Source organism: Perognathus longimembris, chromosome 18 (genome assembly GCF_023159225.1).
Source record: "Perognathus longimembris pacificus isolate PPM17 chromosome 18, ASM2315922v1, whole genome shotgun sequence".
NCBI classification, from domain to species: Eukaryota; Metazoa; Chordata; class Mammalia; order Rodentia; family Heteromyidae; genus Perognathus; species Perognathus longimembris.
Window position 1 is genome coordinate 28,149,189 of NC_063178.1, and position 20,810 is coordinate 28,169,998.

General features: G+C 35.8%; 1 protein-coding gene across 1 annotated transcript in view; it reads right to left on the bottom strand.

Annotated features, from left to right (window-relative positions):
• Positions 1-20,810, bottom strand: part of Malrd1 (MAM and LDL receptor class A domain containing 1) — a 475,502-nt gene that overhangs the window by 105,107 nt on the left and 349,585 nt on the right. Inside the window, exon 32 of the mRNA XM_048367779.1 lies at positions 20,589-20,746. Within this exon, the coding sequence (XP_048223736.1) occupies positions 20,589-20,746 (158 nt within the window). The remainder of the gene's footprint in view (positions 1-20,588; positions 20,747-20,810) is intronic.

The window sequence follows — 20,810 nt, forward strand, 5'->3', positions numbered from 1 at the left end:
AGTTCACTACTAAACACATTCTATGATGCCAGTATAACCCTTATCCCCAAACCTGGCAGGGACTCATCAAGTAAAGAAAATTATAGACTGATTACCCTGATGAACCTTTACACAAAAATTCTCAAAATAATTCTGGCCAATCGACTTCAACAAGTCATCAAAACATCATACACTATGACAAAACTGGATTAATTCTGGGTATACAGAGCTTGTTCAATATATGCAAGTCAATCAACATGTTCCACCACATCGACTGGAGCAAGGCCAAGAACCACATGATTATTTCACTAGATGCAGAAAAAGCATTTGATAAAATCCAGCACCCATTTATGACACAAGCTTTGGAGAAACTAGGATTCCAGGGAACATTCCTGAATATAATTAAGGCTGTCTAGGAAGAACTCACAATGAACATTACTCTTAACGGGGAAAAGCAAAAGCCATGTCCTCTAAAATCAGGAGCAAGAAAAGGTTATCGTCTCTCCCCTCTCCTCTTCAACATAGTACTAGAATTCCTAGCCAGAGCAATAAGGCAAAAGGAAGACATAAAGGGCATCCAAATAGGAAAAGATGAAGTGAAACTCTCTCTCTTTGCAGATGGCATGATCCCATATCTAAAGAACCCCATAGACTACTCCCAATCTACTTCAGCAGATCCAAAATTTTGGCAAAGTAGCAGGATATAAAATAAGGACTCAAAAATCAATGGCTTGGGGCTGGGGATATAGCCTAGTGGCAAGAGTGCCTGCCTCGGATACACGAGGCCCTAGGTTCGATTCCCCAGCACCACATATACAGAAAATGGCCAGAAGCGGCGCTGTGGCTCAAGTGGCGGAGTGCTAGCCTTGAGCGGGAAGAAGACAGGGACAGTGCTCAGGCCCGGAGTCCAAGGCCCAGGACTGGCCAAAAAAAAAAAAAAAAATCAATGGCTTTTCTATCTACCAATGACTCGAAGACCAAGGCCGAAATCAGGAAAGCAACTCCTTTGGCAATAGCCTAAAAAAACATAAAATATCTAAGAATAACCTTAAGCAAAGAAGTGAAAGACCTCTATGATGAGAACTTTAAAAACATAAGAAACGAAATTAAGGAAGAACCAAGGAAATGCAAAAGCGTCCCATGCTCCTGGATTGGGAGGATTAATATTGTCAAAATGGCAATATTGCCTGAGGTTATCTACAAATTCAATGCAATACCCATTAATACCTCAACACCATTTTTTAATGAAATAGAGGAAGCAATCCAGAAATTCATATGGAACAATGAAAGACCCTGATTAACAAAAACAATCCTAAGTAGAAAGAACAGTGCTGGAGGAATTACAATACCAAACCTCAAGCTATATTACAAAGCTATAGTAATAAAAACAGTTTGGGATTGGCACTGGAACAGGCCTGAAGACCAATGGAACAAAACTGAAGACCCAGAAATGAACCCCCAGAACTATATCTCCTTAATCTTTGATAAAGGAGCTAAAAAATTAGGATGGAAGAGAGATCGCCTCTTTAACAAATGGTGCTGGCAAAACTGGTTCAACACCTGCAACAAATTAAAACTAGATCCTTATATATCACCCTGCACCAAAATCAATTCCAAATGGATCAAAGACCTCGAAATAAAAACAGATATCATGAAAACACTCCAAGAAGGAGTAGGAGATACACTTCGGCTCTTTGGCACAGGAGGAAACTTCCTTAACAAAGACCATAAATGCAACAAATCAGAGAAAGGTTGGAAAAAGAAATGGGACTGAATCAAACTGCAGAGTTTCCTTAGGGCAAAGGACATGGCTTGTGAGATAAACAGAAAGCCCACAGAGAAGATCTTTACCAGCCATACAATGGACAAAGTTCTCATATCTAAAATATATGCAGAACTAAAAAAATTAAATTCCTCCAAAACAAAACCTCAAAGAAACAACAGCCCACTCAGCAAGTGGGCAAAAGACTTAAAAAGAGACTTCTCTGAAGAGGAAATGAGAATGGCCAAGAGTCACATGAAAAAGTGCTCTACATCACTGGCCATAAAAGAAATGCAAATCTAAACAACATTGAGATTCCACATTACCCCAATAAGAATGCCCATTATCAGGAAAACTAACAATAACAAATGCTCGAGGCGATGTGGCCAAAAGGGCACCCTACTTCATTGTTGGTGGGAATGCCAACTTATTCAACCACTCTGGAAAGTGGTATGGAGATTCCTCAGAAGGCTAAACATAGAGCTCCCCCCCCCCACCACGACCCACTAGCCTCACTATTGGGCATCTACCCAAAAGATTACAAATAATATCACACTAAAGCTACCAGCACAACCATGTTCATTGTAGTACAGTTTGTCCTAGCCAAAATAGGTAATCAACCTAGATGCCCCTCAGTAGACGAATGGATCAGGAAAATGTGGTACATATACACAATGGAATTTTATGCCTCTATCAGAAAGAATGACATTGCCCCATTTGTAAGGAAATGGAAAGATTTGGAAAAAATTATACTAAGTGAAGTGAGCCAGACCCAAAGAAACACGGACTCTGATTTCCCTCATAGGGAATAATTAGCACAGGTTTATGCTAGTCATAGTGGAGGATCACAAGAGACCAATAGTTATGCCCTTATGAACATATAAGGTGATGCTAAGTGAAATGAACCCATGTTATGGAAACAAGTGTTATATCACTGTTGTAATTACTTTCAACATGCCACGTGAAATGGTAGCTTTTTGTTTTTGTTGATGATCCTCTTGTATCCCCTCCCTGTGGTTGTCCCCGTGCTATCACTGTATCTCATCTGAGTACTCTGGATACTGTATATACTGGTATTTAAGTAGGGAAAGCAACGAGAATATCAAAATTGAGAGACAAAGGATAAAAAGACAAATGACGCCAAAAGCAATACTTACAAAACCATTTGGTGCAAACCAACTGAAAAACTCATGGGAGGAATGGTAAAATGAGGGAGGAGGTAACAAATTGTACAAGAAATGTACCCACTGCCTTATGTATGAAATTGTATCTCCTCTGTACATTATGTTGACAATTAATAAGTAATTATTTAAAAAAATAAAAAAAGAAATAGAAAGAGGGAGATACATTGAATTGCATTGTCTTGAAACCCCTATGTACACTAGTAAGGAGTAGGAAAATCTAAACTGAAATTAATGAATTATTGGAAGTTGAATTCAGGATAACTTGAAAACTAATAAATTTGTGGTTGTAGATTTTTAAGAAGCTAGAAACTTTTGTGAAAGTATTGAACGAATTGAAACTAAAGAACTCATTTTTGTTGATAGAAGAGAAAGATAAGAATTATAGGGCGGGGAATGTGGCCTAGTGGCAAGAGTGCTGGACTTGTATACATGAAGCCCTGGGTTCGATTCCTCAGCACCACATATGTAGAAAACGGCCAGAAGTAGCGCGATGACTCAAGTGGTAGAGCGCTAGACTTGAGCAAAAAGAATCCAGGGACAGTGCTCAGACCCTGAGTCCAAGCTCCAGGACTGGCAAAAAAAAAATAAGTTTGAAGAATTATATATATATAACATCTTTCAGAAAGTGGTATAGTGATGCATGAAATATAAAACCGCTTTAAATGGTAAAAGAAAAACTTCCAACAAATCTTCTATCAAGCCAAAATTCTTATTAAAATGAAGGAGAAATAAAATCTTTCCCAGGTAAGCAATTTTTTTGCTTTTAGTCCTGTCTTATACATGAGAATAAATAAAATACGCTTGTCAGGGAGTGGGAAAATGTTACAGGTCAACGGTCTGTTGTCTAGAAGAAATCCAAGATATATGTTAGGACACAGATGAAGAGTAACGTGATGGGGAAAGATACACTATGATGAAAATAATGAAAATAAATCTAGAAAAGAAACATCTATTTTCGACAAAGAAGACTTTAAAGAAGGAATACCAAGGATAGAGAGACCATGTGGTATATTTGGAACATTTGTGCCCTCTGCTAAATTCCTTCCTTAAAATCCTGCCTATAAGATGATTTTAAGACACAAGGTGGTGCCTTTGGATAATGATGAGGTCTAACCAGGCTGCCATCATTAATGGGAGTACTGACCTATGAATGTGACCCAAGGGCATTTATTCCCCAGTTCAGTTGTATAAACTTTTTGCTGTTCACAAACAACCTTATCAAAGCTATTTTATTATTGCATCCTCAGTATAGAATTGTATAACTATAAAAGCATCAGTGCTCCAAAATGACATGCTAATACTTAACTAACATTCACCTAATAAGAGACATCAACTATCTGAGGCAAGCGCTCAGCTCTGCAAGGGGAAATAAATGAATAGGACTACAGTTGTAGACTAGAGCAGTCTTGCCAGTACCTGACAGGTCTGAAGGCAACAAATCAGTAAGGACAGAGTTGAACTGAATAGCATCAATCAACTGGGTCTAATTTACATTTACAGAACACTTCTTAAGCTCAAATATAACAGTAACCAAGATTGATGACATTCTGGGACATAAAATGTACTGTAACGAATTTAAAAGAATAGAAATCATGTAATATATGCTCTCAGATCACAATGGAGTTAAGCAAGAAATTCTTCACATGAGAGCTAAAATCCTGTAAATAATTTGACATTTTTAAAACAACAGTAACACAGGCTAAAAAAGCTTCAGAAAAATTAAGAGTCACCAAAATAAATGAAAATAGAACTAATGAAAGTCGGTAGGAAGAAGTGACATAGTGAGTAGGGAAAATTTTAAAACACTGAATGCCTATAGTAGCAAATAAGAAAGAAGTAAAACCAATATTGTGTTTGGAAAAGATCAAGAAAATAACTAAATCTCTAATCAGGTTGCCTGAAGAAAAAAACCCTAAAGACATAGATCATTAATATCAGAAATGAAAGAGGGGACATTACTATTAGTCCATGAATACTAAAAGGATTATTATCAGGGACCCAGCTATGAATGATTGAAATTTGAAATACAAAAGACCATTTATGTTAGCCCACAAAAATAAATACACAGACATGTGTCAGGGAACAATGAGCAAAATGTTGCTCTATGTTCTCTTAGGTGATTTCATGGTTGTGGAAACATTATAGAATGCATGTACACAAGTTAGAAAGCAAAGATGTCATTGGGAAGAAGGTGTTTTGAGATCAATGTCCTATTATCTGTCTGTCATATGTTCTGTGGTTTATGACTTCATATGTATAAATCTTACAAAACACATTGTATGTATGCAGAGCACTAGAAACAGTGCAAAGCTGCTAAAAAAGGGGATATGAAAATTCATCAATAAATAAATGGATGTTGTGAAGTAGACTCAGGATTGTCAAGATGTAAGTACTCCCAGTCTCTAAGTTCTCAGTTTGAATTGAAGCAGCTCAATCCTAGTGTAAATAACAGCAGGTTGTTTTTAGAATAGTGATAATATTATTCAGAAGTTTATAAAGAAAAAAAAGCAAAAGAGCCTGAAAGAAACAATACAACGTAGAAGAAAATAAGCACAGAAGATGGACAGTGTCTGACTGCAAGGCATAATAGAAATCTGTGGTAGTGCAGAAAGCTTTTTATCAGTGTAAACAACTTGATCAATGAAATGCACTAAAAAGCTTAGAAACAGAGTCACAAGTAGAAATAGTTGACCTTTGACAAAGGAACACAGTTCAGTGGACAAAGAAATGGTCCATGTGCAAAAATTGCAAAATAAAAGAACCTAGACACAGGTTAACCCATGTGCAAAGCTAACAGAAAAATGTGATCAATATTATCAGTCCTATAAAAGCAAATATAAAAAAAGATAAATGAATTAATAAATTAACTCAAAAGTATCCCTAAACCTAATGGTCAACTGAAAACTATAAAATTTATATATCACAGATGATAATAAGCTAGGCAAGTTTAGGTTTTGCAATGACATTTTAGATACAACGCCAACATTGGAAACCAGTAGTTAAGTACTGATAAATTGGATTTCATTTAATTCAGAACCTCTACTGTATGAAAGTCATTGTTTAGAAGAAGGAAAAATTAACCAGAAACTGGAAAGATAATGTCTATCTAGTGTTTAAGATACAGAAAGAAATTTTAAATTAAAAAACAGCATCAATTTCAAAATTTGACAAAAACATAAATAGACTCATCACCAAAGCATATATTTATACAATAAATAGCACAGGATAAAATTATCATCATCATATGACACCATGAAATTACAAACATTTGAAAATGAGATCTTCCTAAACAATTTAGTGCTGCAATTTCTAAATCACTGAGAATAACAAATGTTTCCTACACAAACAGTAATCTTACTCTTTTAAAAGCAGTTTGATACTTTCTTACAAAATTAAATTATAGGTTCTAGTAATTATACTATTTGAAATTAATCTAAATGAGTTGAAAATCTTTTATCACATAAATCATACTGGTTGAGATGAGGATTCATCACTGTGAAAATTTGGAAGCCATCGAGATAACATGAATTAGCAAAGCAACCAACTGTGCTAATCCTGCAATAGAATGCTATTTATTTACTTATTCATTCATTTATTTTTTTGCCTTGTGGAAGACTGAACTTGGGGCCTCACATTCTCTAGGCAGGTACTTTACCAATTGAGCCATGCCTCCAGCCCTTTTTACATTAGTTACTTTTGAGCTAAGATTTCTCTTTATTCCCAGGCCTACTTAGGCTGCAATCCTCCTACTTGTGTTCCCTGTCATTGCTGGGGTTACAGGCCCACCTCTCTGCCCAGCCATTGTGCTTCCTCTACACTGGGATAAGAGCTAAGTGCCACAACACACAGCCATTGGTTGAGATGCAGGTTCCTGAATATCTGCTCAGGCTGACCAAGAACTGGGATTTCCTGTTCTGCCAAGTAGATAGGCTTATAGGATTGAGATACTGTGTCCAACTAGCAATGCCATTCTTATTTAGTGATAAAGATGAGTCAGTTATCCACAAGAAGACACAAAGAGAACTGAATGCACATATCCATAAATTCATGGAAAGGGAAAGTCAATGAATGCGGTAAAAAGGTATTAGTGATTGCCAGGTTATGAGTAGGTGGAGAAAACAGGGTTTTGAGAGCAGTGAAATTATCCTGTATGACACTGTGGATATATTTCAGTTTACTTCTGTGAAGGCTCATGGAATGCAGGGCACAGAGTGAGCTCTAACATAAACTATATTGATTCATCCATTTTAACAAAGGTACCAGGGTTTTGGATATTCAAAGTGGACACTGGGTAGGTCTGAGGTGGGGGCAGAAGAAAAGTTAAACTGTATGACATCTGTTTTTCTCTCCACTAAGTTTCTTTTTTGTAATCCCCAAACTGCTTAAAAATAAAATCCATTAGTTTAAGTAAAACAAATTTAAGAATGTACAATACAAATAGGACAGGGTTGGTATTGAATTTTCCTTTCCTGTTTTGATTCAATCACCCATCTACTTCTACATCAACTGAAACAGACAAGAAAACTGGTTTATACCTTCGCTTAACAGTGACATATATATACATATTTTGTGTTTTCCTTATAACCTGATTCTTCAAATGTGTTCTAAAAAGGCAACATGTTTTCTGAGTTTCATAAAAATTTATTCTAAATAAAACTGGAATTTACCTTGCTTACTCATGACTCATAGCATTATTTCAAGACATTTAAAAATGTGTCTGCAAACTCCATCTCTTCTTTATTGACTCGAGAATTTCTTCCTCATTTTCCAGTCTTCAGGAACACCAGAGCATAAGGCTTAGCAGGAAACTAAATTTCTTACTTGAGGCTTAGCACTGCTTTGTTCTCTCTGAAATTCTTTTCCATTTCCAATCCCATGTTTACAAGGCTCATCCCTTTATCTTCTTCCAGTGTTTACTCAAACTTTTACATTTATGATGAGGGTAACTCTACCCACAGTTATGAAAACCAAGCCTCAATACATCTTCCCTACTTCTATTCTGCCCCAGTACATACCACCATCATTAAGAAGCTACCCAATCTATCACTTGTCTACTTTCTTCACTGTACCAAAAAGTAAGACAGTGAGTTCTATGTATTATTTATTTATGCATTGTAAATGAATTAATCAAGGCCATATACATAATAGATGCTCAGCAAAACTTTGCTTAAGATGGATGGAACATATAAGAAATTTAGAAATGTAAGGGCATTTAGAGATATAAAGGATATTGGTGACTTTCTAATCTAAAATTTCCTATGGAGTTAGAGGGAATCAGAGATTTACCAATATCCCCTGGTCACCAATGATAGAAACAAAATTACAATCTCATATTTCTTGCTTAGCAATTTCTACCAAAGCAAAGTCATCATTTATTTATAAAAACAAATGTATCTATTTACAAATATTGGAATGATACAGTTACTTCTGTGAGAGTTTTCAATATTCTTATTAATACTTTTTCAATTTCTGTGTCATTAAAATCACATCTCAATGCTCATTTCTGATTTGACTGTGTCACTAAGTAATACCTAAGTTATGACATGTTATCAGGGATTCATCCTAGGGAATTAGTAATTTCCAGCACTAAGGGTAGAAAAATTAGACCTTGAATGGCATGGCATCTGGGATGATTTGGCTCAGTCACTATAGTTAGAAGGAGATCTACCTTTGCCTTAAAGGACCATGGAGATGGCAGATCATTGAGAAGCACTGTTTTCTAATTAAGCAAATTAGGGAAACTTGTTCAATCTGAAGCTCTTATCACTGATTATTTGTAGTGTGAGAATGAATTCTAGAAATCTATAATATCTGCAAAGCAAACAACTTTCCACTAGTGCTTAGCAGTAAGAAGATTAGACAGATCAGGAGGCCAGGATCCAGATTTTGATCCTATCTCTGCCAAGATTTCAGCAATCCACTGGCCTCACCTCCCATATAGCTGGGTTTATAAGAATGCATCACCACACCTGGCTAGTTTTCAAATGTTTTATTTTGTTGTTGTTGTTCTAGAAGAAATGTATTTAAGTTAATATTAACACTAGTTTACTTTTTAAATTATCTGAGTGTTTGACAGAACCTACCTTACAAATTGTCAAACATATTTTAAAGAACAGGTTGAGTCTTGTTAAAAGTGTACTGGGTGATTTCATTATAAGGAATGAAGTTTTGTGTGGGATAATAAAAATTCAGGCTGTTATTTAAAGTTTTCCTTATTTTTTTTTTTTACTGAAACAGAAAGTGTTGTCAAGGTTCTTGCAAATAAGGAGAATAAGAACTAGAGATATTTAGCTATTTTCTGAGTTTTTAATCCTTAGAGACTTACAGAGGTGGAGCTCAGAAGACAGGTTTCCTGTATTCGAATTGGGTGGGCTTTTCTCTATCACTTAGATTACTATAAACAACCACTGATGTCTCAGAGGAGGTAGTAATGCAAAAAATTTTAGCTACTACACATGTGGAAATTGAATATCTAGTTTGTCTTTATCTCTACAATGTTAATCTCACTTCTTTGAAAGAGAAAGACCATTTAGGATTAATCTAAATAAAGAACCAACAAGAATGTCTCTTTGAGGAGAAATGACCTGAACATTCTTCAGTGTTCACCTAATAAGTAACGTATTTCTCCTGGTTAATCACATCACTTCACAGACCACCATCGGCGTGCCTTCAAAGCACCTCATCTAAAAGTGAAGGGAAATGTACTAGAAATCAAAATGGAACTACGAGTTGATTTATCTCCCATTTAGAATCCTCTGCAGAAGTTGTAAATATTTGAGGGGAAAAGTTTCTAATCGTAATGACTTACTGAAAACACAAGCTTACCTGTGCTACCCATGAATGTTCCACTTCAAAGACAGAAAAAAAAAACAACAACCCAAAAACACAGACATCAATCCCCAGAAGCCCTGGAACATTTGGAGTACATCACTAACATACAAAAATAGAACTTTCTGGAAGTTTTCAGCCAGAAGGAAGCTGTTGAATGGAAATTCCCAAACAGAGCTAGTACACTTTTAAATACTTCTGGTGCAAGCAAAGACCACTAGCTATAAGAACAAAAAGATAAACCTTTCCAGTAGAATTGTGGAGTAACTCAAAAGAGATGGATCAGAGGCAAGGAACTGGTACCAGCTACTCATTAATCATAGGTTCCAAAACCAGACAGGCCAACCACTCCTGTTAAGAGTTGTTGATTTCAGCTTCTGCGCCAGAGCACCTGGGGTAGGTAAATATTGCTGTGGTCTCAGGCAGGGATTTCTGAGTGAATACTAGACCCAAGAAATGAGGTAATGATTCTCATGACTTCCACAGAGTACCTCTGAGTACCTATGCCTCCCTCAACAAACAACAAATAACATCAGGCTCATAGGTCTACTGAAAGCACAACTCTTCTTTGGCATTTGAGTCACACAGATACAGGAATCTTGAATCAGTGTATATATTCGGGCCTAATGGAGATATGTCCATTATTTGTTCTGAGAAACTGAAATGCATATAGTAACAATACGCTACTTTCACTGATGTTCAGGGATAGAAAGCTGATATTGAATAACCAGATGCTGAGAAACACCACTTAAAGAGAGAAAATAAAGAAGAGAGAACACTGAACATCATATAGAAGATTGCCAGTAGAACCAAAGGAAAAATAAATGAACTAAATGAAAAATAAATAAATGAATAAAATCAATTCCCTTGAGACATTGGAGCACTTCATTTCTACCAGGTATATAGGGAAAAGTTGTAACCAGAGGTCTTGAAAATTAGGAATATTAGTGCTCAGGTAAAAATCCCAGAAAGAAACCGATTAGAAGTGACCCAGATTAAATACAAAGTGACATGACAAACTAAGGAAAATAAAGTATCTTCTTGGTGACAACTGAGAGTCCTTCAAATTTCTAGGAAAATCATGAACTCCAGTGGCAGAATCTGAATATTTTCCTCCTCAGAAGAGGAAATTTGGACTCAGAAAGAAACAGCAGTGTTGTGTATGTGCATAGGAAGGACCAGAGGGGCTAACATGAGACGTTATAGAGAGCTCTCAGAAGAAAATAAAATCTGTTCTCATGTTGACCATGGATTGCTAGTTTCAGAACTGCCACAAAATAAATTTCCATTATTAAATTAACCTAGTCTGTCTATTTTGTTATGGTAAGCTTTGTAAACAAAGTAATCCAATACAGTGGTTAGCATGGATAGAAAGATGGAAGGGGGGCTGGGAATATGACCTAGTGGCAAAAAGTGCTTGCCTATAGACATAAAACCCTGGATTCATCAGCACCACATATATAGAAAAAGCCAGAAGTGGCACTGTGTCTCAAGTGGCAGAGTGGAGTGCTAGCCGTGAGCAAGAAAAAGCCAGGGAGAGTGCTTAGGTGCTGAGTCCAAGCCCCAGGACTGGCAAAAAAAAAAAAAAGAAGAAAAGAAAAGAAAAGAAAAGAAAAAGAAAAAAGAAAGAAAGATGGAAGAGGTTATACTGATGAAGATGTATCATACTCATAAATTGACATGCTGAGTCCAAACCTCTTTGTACAACTACCTTAAAATAGAAAAGAAATTAATAGAGTAGTGAACAAATATGACTGCTAAATATATTGTATTACTTAAGAATGTACTGTGAAGTATCAGGTATTTTAATGAACGTTTATTGTGAAAAAAGGAGATTTATTTATTTATTAGATACAATGGTCTAGCCAATTTTAAGAAGCTACAGACAAGCAAATAAAATCTAACCAAAGGTCTTCTTTTACTTGAGGGGTAATGAGGTCAGAAGTATGCAAATAGTTTTCTATTATAATGTATAAGTATGATTAATTGATTTAATTTAAAAATACCCACCTTAGAAAAGAAGACAACAATTAAAACTTACAAACACGGGAAATAATAGAAGTAAATTAAAAGTTTCTAATCAACAACTTAAGAGGAAGATGATGAAATAAGTGGAACAAGAAAACAGATGAGGGCTGGGGATATGGCCTAGTGGCAAGAGTGCTTGCCTCATATACATGAGGTCCTGGGTTCAATTCCCCAGCACCACATATACAGAAAACAGCCAGAAGTGGCGCTGTGGCTCAAGTGGCAGAGTGCTAGCCTTGAGTGGGAAGAAGCCAGGGACAGTGCTCAGGCCCTGAGTCCAAGGCACAGGACTGGCCAAAAAAAAAAAAAAAAAAAAAGAAATCAGATGATTAAAAAACAGGAGCTTAGATAGCAGAATATATCTAGTCATATACTGCTTACAAGTAATATGACAAAACCCAATCATCATAGAGTAATTACAAATGAAAGAGTAGTTACAATATAAAGCCAGTGACAAAACAACCCAGTAGAACATACATGTCATTTTCAGTAAAAATAGGGCTCCCGGAGAAAGTAAAAATATACATAATGGTGACAAAAGTTACAATTCTCTAGCAGATGAAACTGTTTTGAATACTTAGGCCCTTAGCAAATTATCTTTGATATATGAAGATAAAAAGACAAGTAACACATATAAACACATATAAAAAAACATATGAACTCTAAGGTTAGGACTTTGAATATTGGAAAATGAGGCAGATAACAGTGAGAAGGAACAGCAAAGATACCATAAATCTACCTAGCTTTGTGACTGAGGAGCAATCATTCTTAAACCTAAGAAAATTTGCATATATAAAATTTTACACATGCGTATATGAACTTAGCATCCAATAATAGAAACATGTCAAATCAAGCAGAGGAGGAAGGAATTGAATCAATGTTCTTAAAACAAATACCTTGTTAGTCCAAAAGGCATTCTCATGTAGAGGTAGGTGAACTAAAGCAACAGCCATACTCACTAAGTTGAAAATGAACTTTACAACTTGGTTGTGGGGGCAGAGTATTGGAGGTCAGGGGAATTGGAGAAATCAAGGAAAGGAAAGGGTAACAATATCTGACAACAAACTTACTCATTACCTTACTTATATAACTGAAAACCCTCTGACATCACCCTTCTAATAAAACAAATTAAAGATAAAAACAATTCCTAAGATATTAACCTATTAACTATACTTGGAATTTATATATATTTATTTTATATATATTCCAAGTAGATTAATTAGTTATATCTACAAATCATAATTACACAATAACTAAAACAAATAGAATATATAGTTTCTTCTGAAGAATGACATTAAAGCCAGATTGTATAAGGAATATAGAAGATAAATGTATAAGAAAAGTTGAGTTAGCTTTGAATACGTTAAAGGGATTTTTGAAGAAATCACATTCAGCCTGGGACCCAGACTTGCAAGCAAGGCCTATCCTGGTTCTTTCTCAAGGTGACTTTGTACAGTCATTTACAGTCAGGTATAAGAAATGCCTTTTTTTTTTGCAAATTCTCACATCTCCGATTTAAAACTGTAACTTGATTTTAATTTTTAGCAGAACACCTCTTCAACTGGAGGTCACTTTTCTCTTCCTACTTTCATTATATTTTGAAGGGCAAGTCTACTTTGAAGGTCAATTTAGATTAGCTCTTTCTCTCTAGTGTCAACCTTTGCTTTTTGTGTGGTGCATTCCCATCCTCCTTAACTTATAATTTAATGGCAGCACAAAAAGAATGTTTCTTTTACCATTCTGAGGGTTATTTTTCTACCACCTACAGTGGCAGATGCATAAAACAATTCAGTGTAGTCTTCTCTAAGCTGTCAAAGTATCTCTGTTTTCAAAACCTATATGTTCATTTTTGCTAAACTTTAAATATGGACACATGATTCTAACCACGTGATAGATGATGATGTGTCCTTACCTTGACATGTGGGAGAAAAATGTGCTTTTCTTACCCATTCAGTGAAAAGGACATGCGATGCTCATAGTAGATAGAACCTCGAATCCATTCTTAAAATTAGGGTTAACCACTAAAACCATCTTGGATCATCTTAAACAGTGTTAGGTTCTATGTGTCACATCACACATTTGATTTCAACACACCAGGGTAGGTGACAGGTTGAGAATTATTGCACTAGTATACTGCTTTCCATATTTCTGCTTAAAATAGAAAAATGGGCTGATATTTAGGAAATTAGTTTTTTGTAAGTCTGCTTAGAAAATATAAATTTGATAAATATATTCAACAACCCCTGTATATATGACTAGACCTTTTATGCATGAGGATATTTGTACATATTACTGGTACTTCTTATGAATATTCCCTAATACTTTTTCCAAAGGCTACTGACAAAGTTCAACATAAGCAGAAATAAAAGATAACTGCTATGTTTACAAAAAATTACCTCCCGGTTTTTTTATTATTTTGGAAATGGAGTCTAGAACCACCCCTCCTCCCCACACCTGGCCTCCAGGTTGGCCTGGGGAGGTAAGATTACAATCAAGAGCCACCAGCTCTAACAGTGGCTCTTAACAGATTTTGTAACAACACAAATGTCCACTTTTACCCAAAAAACCATACTAGAGAGATGCATGTATTTGCCGCAAATCTACATTTTCTTTTGGTGACACTCCTGGGCTTTAACTGGAGCCTAGGTGCTGTCACTGAGCTTTTTTGTGTGTGATCAAGGCTAGTGCTCTACCACTTGAGCAACAATTCCAACTCAGGCTTTTTCGGTGGATAACTGGAGACAAGAGCCTCATTGATGGAGAGACAAAGGATAAAATATGGACCAATGCAACAACAATACTTACAAAACTATATGCTGTAAACCAACTGTACAACTCATGGTGGGGGAAGGAGTTGGGGGGGGGAAAGTGGGAGAAAAATGAGGAAGTTGGATAAGAAATATACTCACTGCCTTAGGTATGAAACTGTATCCCCTCTGTACATCTCTTTGACAAGAATTTTTTTTAAGTCTCATTGACATTACTACCCAGACTGGCCTTGAACAGAGCTCTTCAGATCTCAGCCTCCTCAGTAGCTAAGGTTATAGGCATGATCCACTAGCATCTGGTTTGAATCAACGTATTCGATTTGGTGTGTTTTCTCTTTTTATTTATTTTTAATTTTCTTTTGCCTGTCCTTGGCTTGAAATCAGGGCCTAGGAGCTATCCCTGAGCTTCTTTGTGTTCAGTGCTAGCACTCTACCACTTGAGCCACAGTGCCACTTCCAGCATTTTCTGAGTAGTTTTTTGCAAATAAGAGTCTTGTGGACTTTTTGGCTTGGGCTGGTTTTGAACTGCAATCCTTACATCTCAGCCTCCTGAATAGCAAAGATTACAGGTGTGAGACACTTGTGCCCAACTTGTTTTCTCTTTTTGAAACTTGTCATTTTACCCAATTTCTCTATACAATGAATGTCTGGAAAAGTTTCTGCAGCACAGATGACAGATACTAAATGGGCCAGGTCCTTTGCTATGTGGTAATATCCCATGAGGAATAAGCAGAGCCATTTAAGTGGCTTGTTAGTACAAGTTGTCATTTTGCAAATTATGACTTCAACTGCAGTAAATGATAGCCCTGTACTTGGGTTAAGTGAATATAAATCTAAAACACATTTCCTCTAGTAGCAGCTCTTAATTCACCTTATTTCACTGGTCTATTATTCAATTATTCTGATTATCATCTTATTGTTTATGTAAGGACAGATGTTGAACAATGTATAAGAAGCCATTTCTGTCTCTAAGTACCTGTCTTAGGCTGGTAGCCAGTACCTCTGCACCAGTCCGGGGTCCTATGGCCATTCTGCAATGAAGAAACACACTGAACTAGAATGAGACTCTTGTCATTCTCTACCACATTTACCACTCTGAAGTTTGTGGATCTGGGAGCACCTCAAAGAACAGAACTCTTTTTGTATGATGAGATTGGTCTTTTCATCAAAGACAACTAGAGATTCAATGACATACACTAGATGATTAAAAAATCAGAGACAATCTCAATTTTAAAAAGAACAGTGAAGTCTTGGTGGGTTTTGTCCTTGGATTGCTCACTGAAATTTAAACCATATGACAGCAGGCTGTAGGTGGCTCTGTCTGAAACCCTAGCTACTCAGAAGGCTGGAATATTAAGGACTGTATTTCAAGACCAGTCTTTGCAGAAAAGTCTTCCAATACTGTACCTCTAATTAATTAGCAAAATAACATACTCCAACAGTAATGCCTCATCCAGGCAAACAAGCTGACCAAGTACAAGGTCCTGAGTTCAAACTCCAATACCAGCCAAAGGGGGGAAAAACAGCTCAATGAAAGAATCACATGAGATGTCACATACACTTTCTTTTACTCTAGGTAAAACAAACCTACAGCACTCCTTTTGCCATTTTGTACAATCAAGGGCATTTTTCACCATCTTGGTCTATGAAAATCACTGTTAAGCCATTTTGTGTGTTTCATAAAGAGTAGTCATTCAAATCACATTTGTACTGAAAACTATAACATGGATAAAGCAATATACACAAAGCACCTTCTAAAGGACTAGATTCTAACAACCATTGGTAGATGGTTTCTGTCTCTCTTCTATCATTCTAAATGTCACCGTAAAGCAAACCAAAACTCATAAGCCCCAATTTATAAGCTTCCTGACAAAATGTATCTTTTTCAGCAATACAGAGAAAACTGGATGGCATGGTATGGCTTGAAATACACCAAGCACTGGTCTAATTCATGTGTGGAGACTAAAAATGTTATCACAACATAGTAGAGATTGAACACAGAGTTGAAAAGGGTGAGAGTGGAGAGAGATTAAAAAACAGAGTGGTTATCAGGTAGAAACACACACGTAGGTAGAAGGAATAAATTATAGTGTGTTCTGGCACAAGAAAGTGATCACCATAGTTCATCTTAGTTTTCAGAATAGCTAAAAAAAAAAGGATTTTTGTTCCCAATACAAGAAATCACTAATGTTTGAGGGTATTATAATATTAATTATACCACATGATCATTGCACATTGTGCACACTTAGGAATATCGCAATGTACCAATAACTACATACATTTATTTTGGGTTGATAACAAACTTAAAACTATACCAACTTCAAAAGTTGGGTTGGGCTGGTCACCAGAGCAGCAGGAAGGTCCTCAGAACAGCATGGGCCTCACCCCTCGGCAGGACGGGAGGAGGGTTGGTGACTAACTGGAGTCCGTGGATCCATGGTAATGACAATCACAGAAGTGAAACTTTGGAAATTTCATTTCTAACAGTAATAATGTTATATTCTGTCATTTTGGGTAGAAATAATTTAGATCTAAAAACTCAATCCTAAGATCAAAAGCATTTCAACACAGTGGCTAACTGTCATGAATAATAGGCCTCTAGGATCCCTTTTAGCTACATTCATTCCTCTGTTGCCACAGGAGCAAGGTTTAGAAAGTAGTTTGTTTTCCACAAGCAATAAGAGATTTGTATAATTTGCAAAAAGAAGTGTTATAAAAGTCTACATTGTAAATGCTACCTAGTCACTGTCCTTTGATCTCCTTAAAACTGAGTTTGGAGTAATTAAAAGATAAAAGGATATTAGTAATAAAAGGACAAAAGGATATTAGCAGTTCCTAGAGAAATTCTATTATCCTGTGCCAAATTTCACCTTGTTTTCTTTTTTCTTTTTACTGGTTCTGGGGCTTGAACTCAGGACCTAGGTGTCGCCCTGGGGCTTTTGTGCTCAAAGTGAATGAATACTCCAGCACGTTAACCACAGCACTTCAACCACAGCTCCACTTCTGTGTGTGTGTGTGTGTGTGTGTGTGTGTGTGTGTGTGTAATTGGAGATAAGAGTCTCACAGGCTTTACTGTTGGGCTGGCTTTGAACTATGATCATCAGATCTCAGCCTGCTTGTGTAGCTAGGATTTATAGGTGTGAGCCACCTATGCCTGGCAAAACTTCAATTCTATTTTTATTTTATTCATTTTTATGATTTTAACATAAATGCTGTAAGGTGACATATGGAAGTGTTACAGTTACATCAGTCAGGTCATGAATATATTTCCTTTTTAACAGTGTCACCTCTCGTCTACTTCTTTCCCAGTGTTTCCTCCCCCTGACTTCCCTCCTTGCCCAAGTTATACAGTTTACTTCTAACATAGTGTCTACTGGGTTTACCGCTGAATTGGCTCATCCTTTGTCCCACCGTTTCTGTGCTACCCCTCCCCCTCCCCAAATCAGATAAACTTAAATACAAGACAAAGGGTACAGAAATCAAAAACAGGGACAGAAGGGAATAAACCAAAGAAAAAAGGAAAGAAGAAAAGAAGGAAGGAAGAACCACAAACTGTGTAATAAACTCTTGCTTCCACTTCTTGGAGTTCATTTCCAGAAGCATTATTTTATTTTATTTACCATTTGAGAAGAAATTTGTTATTTTACAGACAGGATCTCTACTCTTCCCCCCACCAAAAAAAAATCCACACATCAGGGAGATCATGTCCCTTTGTTCTCTGTGCAGAAGTATCATTTTATATGATCATATGCAATAGCTATTGAGCCCTTGTGATCCTCTCCTAAGAATACCCTACTGTGTTCTGACTGTGTGAATATTTAGACTAATTAACTTATGCATACTTTCATTACATGTTGGAACAAGATGGATTTGCAAAACAAAACTACTGGATCCAAATAATTTCAGGTGGAAAGTAAGTGACTTCAATAAGGCACAGGCCTTCAGCTTGTCATAGCTAGCCTGTATTATGCTCAGGTACATTCCTTCTATTCCTTGTTTTATAGATGTTGAATTTTGTTAGAGAATTTTCTCTGCATGGTGAGATGATCATCTATTTTTTTTCACTTATACCTGTTCATTACAGTTATTAATTTACATACGAGTTCCTGGGATAAAACCATAGTATATGATTTTTTTTGTATGCTGTTAAATTCAATTTGCAAGTTTTATTGGAAAAGTATTCATCTATGCCCATCAAAGAAAACTGCTTTGTAATTCTCTTTGTTCTATTCTTGTCTGATTTGAGGATGAGTAGAAAATGAAAGGAAAGATGAGATTTATTTGCGCAAATTATAATAAATAAACACATAATGTACCAAGGTGAAATCCCTTTGTACATATAATATATTCTAAAAATAGTAAAGAATAAATGACAGCCTAAGTTATGATGGAGTATAGGTAGTAAAGGGAGGGAGAGAGCCAATGAAGAGGGTGAATGAGTATGAATATTGTCAAAGTACTTTATGTGCATGTATAAAAATATAAAACAAAGCTTGTTGAAATAGTTGTCGAAAGGGGGATTAGGTGAGGAAAAGGGGTGAGTTTGATTGAAGTACATTATATGTACGTATGGAAACAATAAAATGAAGGCCTACTCCTTGCACAAATAATACCTGTTTAAAAAAAGGAAAAGAAAGTAATCTCAATAGGACAGGGAGATGTACATCCCAATCATTATTTGTAAGCATTGCTTTCCAGTACAGCTTTATGTTTTATTTTGATAGTTCCATTGATTTCCTATTGGTACTTAGTTTCATAAAGAATAAATAAACATACACTAAATTTCAATTTGAACAATCTATATTAAAGAATACAAGAAGAAATACTATAATGTGGAGTCTATGTAAGGTCCATAGTTGTAAATCACCCTACATAAAATTGATCAGAAGCAATAAGTTAACCTACTGATTAACCTACATATTGTATGTAAAACCTATGAATAATTTTCGGAATGTTCATATGTTCTACATTTATTTGCATATCCCTATGCTGTAAAAAAATGATTTCCTTTGTTGTTTCCTTTGTACTGTTTTCTCTTTAGGATAACATACAATGTGAATTCCCACTTTTGTCTGCATGCTGATACATTTATCTGAACTCCCTCTTTATCAAGAGAATCAAGATTGCCCTTCTTCCTTCTTCATGTTTCTCCTTGTTTTTTTGTTTTGTTTTTCTAGACCTCAGAAAACCTGAGAAAGAACACTGGATAATGGATATGAACTTCTGTATATCATAATTTTTGCTGATTGTACAATCTAAGAAAATTTACAAAATCTTTTAAGTCTTGATTATCTTATGTACTTACCATATCAGCATGAGGTGATTGTGAAAATGCAAGCTAATATCACACAGAAAGTTTATAACAGATAACTTGATAGCTAGGATGAACTTCCTAATAGCTGTTACTGTTAATAAGGATCAATTTTTAATAAAGAGAATAATTCTTTTTATTTAAATGACATTTTATCATGTAATTTCTAGCCTTTAATAATAAATAGATGCTGGGTCCTAATATGCACTCTTTTAGTTAGAACTCAATTTCAAAATTCATTCATAATGATCAAAAGTCTTATTCATCTTTCATAGAATGAACAGCACAGATGAAGCAACTTGTTTCTTTAAAGTCATTACTTTTTGGTATAGATTCTTATATTCATTAAATTTGAGCAGGCAAGTGTTTTCATATTATGAAAATTTTAAATTTGCTCTGTGTAAAGTACAAAATTCCTAACATCACATTCCTTCATTGTCCCTAGTTGTTAGTAGAAAATATATGTACAATCTACCCAAAGTCTTTTTAGAAAAAAATAAAAGGTCATCTTTTAAATAGCAGGCACTTTAATTGAATTCAGGTGGCAGCCATCAGTGAGCTAAATCTTGACTGAGATTAAGATGAATGACAGCAGTTCATGCCAAAGACTCATGGCCCCAGCAAGAAATGAGAAATTAATGAGATCAGTATTGGTTGTGTGACTGCAGAAAAAAAGGAGAATACTTAAACTCATGTGAAAAATATCTCAAATCTGTCTTGTTTTGTACCTTTAATATCCCCAGCCTCTGAGGATCGACCTTGTAGAACCAGAATCGGGCAGTACACACCCCAAGGCTTGCTGGGAAGTGCTTGGTGGTCATGATTCTTGCAGTGGACTCTTCGCTGGACCCAGAAGAATTGACATACAGGAAATATTGGCCACTACCTGTGAAAATGATTAATACCAGTTTTTTTTTCAATGTAAGAATACATTCTATTTTTTTTAGTTT